This window comes from Crocodylus porosus, unplaced genomic scaffold (assembly GCF_001723895.1).
Source record: "Crocodylus porosus isolate Cpor-Errol unplaced genomic scaffold, CroPor_comp1, whole genome shotgun sequence".
Taxonomy (NCBI): Eukaryota; Metazoa; Chordata; order Crocodylia; family Crocodylidae; genus Crocodylus; species Crocodylus porosus.
The window spans coordinates 13,884,174-13,890,477 of NW_017728910.1; the positions used below are offsets into that span (position 1 = coordinate 13,884,174).

Here is a 6,304-nt window from a genome sequence, read left to right on the forward strand (position 1 = left end):
AACAGGGAGCCCAACCTTCCCCTTGAACTAAGGAGTTACACATGAGTAATACTGCTGAGGCCCTCCATAAAAACCCCATTCAGTTTTGTCAATGGCTCTGAGTGACTCACCTGATAAAATAGAGGCAACTGCAGCAATGATGAAGGAAACAATGACCCCAGGCCCTGCCATCTCCTTAGCAACCAGGCCCGACACTACATACATGCCAGTGCCAACACAGCTTCCAACTCCAAGTGAAACCAGGTCTACGGTAGTAAGGACCTGGGCCAGCTTGGTCCCGTGAGAGGTGGTTGTGCCAGTCCCCTCTAGCATGGACTCTACAGGCTTGGTGCGCAAAATCCTGGAGTGCATGGCGTACCATGTGGCACCCCACTGGATCCGTCTGGGGTCCAAGTGCGAGAAGAAGCCACTCATTGTAATGGAGAGGGATTGAGACTAGCAAAGCAAGAGAGTTCAGTAGGGTTTGATGGCAGATCTCAGCCACATCAACTTCTGATAGCACCTCGTTCAGAGAAGGTCTGGATTTGGAGCAACTTGAAGCCACATCCTTGCATATGAAGCTTTTATTTCTTTGCTTGGGTTCAGGCTCTTCTGTGGGAAGTCTGTAAAAAAAAAGAAAAGAAAAGAAATTTGCACTCACAAAAGTGTTGGTGTTATTGTGTGTGTGTGTGACAGACATACAGAGATTTGAGGTCTTGATTGTATTTCCAATTCAGCTGTCATACTTCCTACTGCACTCAAGGAAAATTATGCCAGGATGGGAGTTAAAAATCAGCCCATGTTGGTAGGCCTGGATTAACCCTCTAGTGGGCCCTAGAGGCACAGGCAAACAAACTTATGGGCCCCTATTTTTTTTCACTCAATAATTATAATATGTAAAATAAGCACAGCTGGCCCCCTTCTTCACTTACATCCCTAGGCGTGTGTCTAGTTTGCCTGTGCATTAATTCAGCCCTTCATGTTGGCAAACCTCTTGCTGGCTTCCAGGGGAACAGAGTTTCATAGATTTCATAGACATTAGGGCTAGAAGGGACCTTGTGAGATCATTGGGTCCAGCCCCCTGCCCAAGGGGCAGGAAGTCAACTAAGGTCAAAAGATCCCAGCAAGATAAATGTCCAAATGTTTCTTAAAAGTGTCCAGAGTAGGTGCTTGCACCACTTCTGGGGGGAGTTTGTTCCTGGCCTTGGGGGCTCAGACAGGAAAGAAGTTTTTCCTTATGTCCAGCCTAAAATAGTCTTGCAGGAGTTTGTGACTGTTGGACCTTCTCCTCTCTTGGGGCGCTCTGGTGAACAGGCATTCCCCCAGATCCTGATGCACACCCCTTATGTACTTACAGGCTACCACCAAGTCCCCCCTGAGCCTGTGCTTCTCCAGACTGAAGAGTCCCATAGCTCACAGCCTTTCTTCATAAGGCCAGTTCTCTTGTCCTCTGATCATGTGCATGGCTCTCCTCTGGACTCTCTCAAGCTTCTCCACATCTTTCCTAAATTGTGGAGCCCAGAATGCAGTACTCCAGCTGCAGCCAATGGGAGGACAATATCCTGGGTCTTGCTCAAGACGCATCGGTAGATGCAAGTCACAGTTTTGTTCACTTTGCCAGCTGTGGTATCGCATTGGTGGCTCATGTTCATCTTGTGGTCAGTTATGACCCCCAAGTCTCTGGAGGGGACCAACATGGAGTGCTTAGGCCATCCCTTCATTTCCCTGTCCCATTTTGCCCTTTTGTAAAATGTGGACAATATGAGTACCTTTATTTGTCTTGCCTATTTGAACTATAAGATCTTGCTATGTATTTGTACCTCACGTAAGCAATGAGGTGTTGGGCTCATTTGGGACTTCCAAGAGCCAGTGCAAGGCACAATATCCACTGGATATTTATGGTATCATTCTCCTTCAGAGGCTGGAATCAGTTTCATTTCTTCACCTTGTTCTGTTAATGGAGAGTTTCTTTTAATTTAAAAGGCAGGGGCTCAATTTGAGAACTCTGCTGCTGTTTTCTCAGTGGACATAATGTTCACCAACCTTCCCCAAGGTACATAAGGTCCCTTCTTCCCAATGGAGGCAACTGAAGTATGCCATATTTTATACAGCGTTACGGGAGGATGAAGAAATCTTTGGATTAAGCATCGTTTGACCCTAGTACTCTTTCCTGCCATGGCAGGGGGTCGGACTAGATGATCTGCTCAGGTCCCTTCCGAACCTAGAAACAAACTATGAAACTATCTAACCTTAAAGGGGCAGAATTATTGTGTTTCTTGTCTGTTGAGGACTGGACTTTTATCCAGGCATGAGAGGTCTTGGCTGATCATCCCCTCAGACTTGCCAGCTATAACTATGATTTTAGAGAGAGAATTTTAAGGAGAAACTATTGGGTTGGGCTGAGTGCTTGGGGCAGGTGCCACACACAAAAGCAGCAGCGCGTTTTGCATGGTGGAGGGAGCTGGCTTTTTAACATGCTCTGCCCCTCCGCCTCCCCCCACCCCCTTCCCGGTTCACCATTGTGTCTAAGATTTCTAAAAAATACACCCCTAAAGTGCCTGCAAACTGAACATCCTGCTGCTGCTGAGAACTGAAAAGTAAAACAATATAAAGAAAATTGAAACAGATTAAATTAGTTCTACCCTTCAGTCTGTGGGTAAGCAAACAGCACTAGTGTTTGAATGGCAATTAGAATTGTTCAACACCTAAATGTAGGTGCTCAAAACCCAGGACTCATGACCTCCAAAATTATATCTTTGACTTAAAAATCATTGGATTATTTTATAAATGTTAATACAGGGTTTTTCACTTTGCTTTCTGAGCCACAGATGATATTTTCATTATAAACAGCACATTAATTTTGATCAAAATGAATGATTTTCCCAAGCTATCACTCCAAACTGCAGAGACTTGAAAGAACAAGCTAAAAATGATTATTAAAGAGAAATCAGTTCCACATCCTGACAAATACGCATCTTTTGGATGGGAAATTAAAACTGAGATGCTGGCTGTTCATGGACATTAAAGAAGTCAGCTGATGTAGTATTCAGGTCAGATTCCATTTATGTAATTACTTTCTTCCTATACACATTGTCTCTTGCATTTCAATTAAAAATGGACAGACAAGACCCTTGGCTGGGATAAGTCATCCTGGCTCCACTGGCAGCACTGAAGTTATTGATTTATCCCGGTGCTCTTTGTTTCTTGCCTTAAGGTCTGGTTTTACAAATGCTGAGGACCTCCAGGGCAGCTCTTGGGGTTAGGTTTTTGAACAGATGCTCTGCTAGGTGCCCTGGAACAGCTGCTCCAAGTAACTATGCCTGCTTTTTGGCACTGGGCAAAATGATTCCCGGAAATACTGTGGTCATGATTAAAAAATCATCACTTATCAACATTCACCATACACTTGTCTGTGCAGTAGCGCAGTAATAGCCCAATAACCCACAAGTACAGAAAGATATTGTAGCATCAGAGTCTGGGGCTTTGGGAAACACTGGCTTTTTAATGAAAACTACAGTAGAGTACTGTATAATGCCATGATCTGTCACACTTGCCACAAGAAGCAGGAGTCTTTTAGCCTTGCCCTTATGGCTGGTGTGCCTGTTGACCGCAACCCTTCCACACGGGGTCTGCATTTCTCACACTTTTCTTCCCACTGTTATTTCTCCCCACACTGTCATGTATCAGACACAGTGGGTGCATCTACACATGTACTTTACTACTAATTAGCTCCACAGTAAAGCGTCACTGTCTTCATATACACTAGTATTAGGGTGCAGTAAATTAACTCCACCATAGGATAGTACCATCAGGGACAGTATTATCCTACAGCTAAATAATTATGTGCACTGAAACACACTTGTAGATGGTGACGGGTTGGTTGAGGCATGAGGGTGCTAAAGTGCAGGGGCCCCAGCCAGCACTTTCCTCATGCCCCAGCCAGCTCCTCCACCATCCAGACCCTGGGGCTGACCCCCCAGCCTTCTGGCAGCCTGAGGGTGCTCTGCCCTGGCTCAAACTGCTGCAGTCCCTGGCACATGTGCAGATGCTGTGCCCAGAAGCAGCTGACTCCGGTGCAAACTGCGCCAGAGTTTATCGCATCACTTTAATATCACGTGTAGATGACCCAGTATAAATTGTATTAGTACAACACATAAGCCAGGGTAATATACCTGAATACATCATTTATCCTCAGCAAGTTATGTTAGCTGGGGCAGAATGCTACACAGTGCAGGTACACTCCCAATCTGCACGAGTTAACAAAACCAGTTCAAATTCTCACTCCAGGTGATGCCAAGTTAACTTTCTCCCCTGCACCTAATCAAATACTGCCATATATAGTCTACAGAGAAGTAGGCTGAAGTGCAGAAAGGTTATATTTTCAAAAGTGGCCCCACTAGAGTGCTTTGGTTTTGGACAACTTGCTCAAAAGTTTCCCACATTGAGTGAAACAACTCAAAATCAAAGACCACTTCTGAACATTTTGTCTGAAGTAGCTTGGCTCCAGGTTGTACTGCAAACAGTGGCAGAATTAAGAATACAACTCCAACTGAGGCAATATCTGGAGTGCTGTGTCCAGTTTTAGGCCCCCCACTAGAGTAAGGATGTGGACAAATTGGAGAAAGTCCAGCGAGGGGACAACAAAAGTGATTCAGGGGCTGGGGGACATGACTATAAGTAGAGGCTGAGGGAACTGGGCTTCTTTAGTCTAGAGAAGAGAAGACTGAGAGGGTAGTTAATAGCAGCCTTCAACTTTCAGAAGGGTGGTTGCAAAGAGGATGGAGCTGGACTGTTCTCAGTGGTGGCAGATGACAGAACAAGGAGCAATGGTCTCAAGCTCAGGCAAGGGAAGTTTAGGTTAGATATTAGGGAGAATTTTCTCACTAGGAGGGTAGTGAAATACTGTAACAGGTTACCCAGCGAGGTGGTGGAAGCTCCATCGTTCGTGGTTTTCAAGACCCAACTAGACAAAGCCATTAAGTCCTAAGCAACCTCAGACTTATTACAATCCCTGTAAAATTCATTGATGAGGAAAGTTTTTAAAAGTACTGAAATGCACTAACTTTATAACTGCAACTTTGATGTTTGAACATCTGGAAGTGTTTCAGATGAACACTTTAATTAAACTGTATCAGCGTATTACTTTTCATAGCTTAAAAACCTCCCTTTTTCACCCTTGAAGCCATAAAAATCTCATGGACATAGAACATTATATGAGGCAGAAACAGACAGCTCACTTCTGGTCTGCTCTACTAATTCCTTATAGCCAATAATGCACAGCTAATGCAGCAGACAGTCTGGGAATGTTTTTATTATAAAAAAGAAAGATGTTTGCTTTGCTGTATGTTGTGCTGTCATCATTTCTGCCTGGCAGAATCCCTTTCTTTCATATAAGGTGGATTTGTATATTGTGTGCATTGCTACATAAAGCTGCAGGCTGTGAGAGACTTCACCTCATTTGTACCCATCAGGAAAGATGCTTAAATGGCAGGTTTTTGCCCCTAGCTCTCTTAAAGCTACTCAGTTTGGATGGGACAGCCCCGGCATGAAAAAAGCTCAGGATCCCAAACGTATTTAAAACAGCAGAATTTTGTCCTGAAAAGTTCAGACAGCTGCAGTATAGCATCAGGCAGCATTGTAGCGAGATATCACAACCTCACTTAGAGTAGTTTCCTGTGTACTGCTACTAAGACAGTAGCAGGGATGCCTTAGTGCAGGGCTGTGTGTGTGTGCCAGTAAGTTCTGCCAAGAGCCCAAACCTACTGGTACACACGATGGCAGCTACTCTGTTTCTGGGTCAGAGGGTAGTGGTTGCAGAGCTGAATGGGGGTAGTATGGATGTCCGGTTAAGGCTCCTAGAAATTCAGTAGCTTTAAGCAGCTGAAAACCCTTTTCATTAGAAAACCTGAATGCTGAGGAGAGCCTGTTTCAGTGTCAGCACCACTGTTCACAGCAGGGAGCAAACTTTCATTGGATAAGCCGTAGCTCGATTTCCAAGCCTCACACCACTAAGCAGAAAGTCTCCATTTTCACAGTCTGAGTCAGTTCTTCCAAACTGCAGTCTTACAAGGTAACATTTACTGCTGCAACCACACATTTATTAGCAAGTGGTGTTTGTACTGCAACACTGTTCTTCATTAGGGTAAATTGACAAAAACAGCAATCACATCAGAGCTATAGGTCTAGGCATTTACAGGCACAAATCTTTAATGTGCACACATTTCCTGAATAATTCATGAGCACGCCTCATCGGTGCTCTCCTTCGCTGTCTTGCATGCTCTACATCATTTTGTTCTTATTAATAAGGTGGATTTTCTCCCACTGG

General features: G+C 44.5%; 1 protein-coding gene across 1 annotated transcript in view; it reads right to left on the reverse strand.

The window, feature by feature from the left end:
* SLC7A14 (solute carrier family 7 member 14) overlaps window positions 1–597 on the reverse strand; it is a 42,628-nt gene extending 42,031 nt beyond the window's left edge. The window contains exon 1 of the mRNA XM_019532728.1: window positions 111–597. Coding sequence (XP_019388273.1) covers window positions 111–414 — 304 coding nt within the window. The 5' untranslated portion in view covers window positions 415–597. The remainder of the gene's footprint in view (window positions 1–110) is intronic.
* Between the last annotated feature and the right edge of the window lie 5,707 nt (window positions 598–6,304).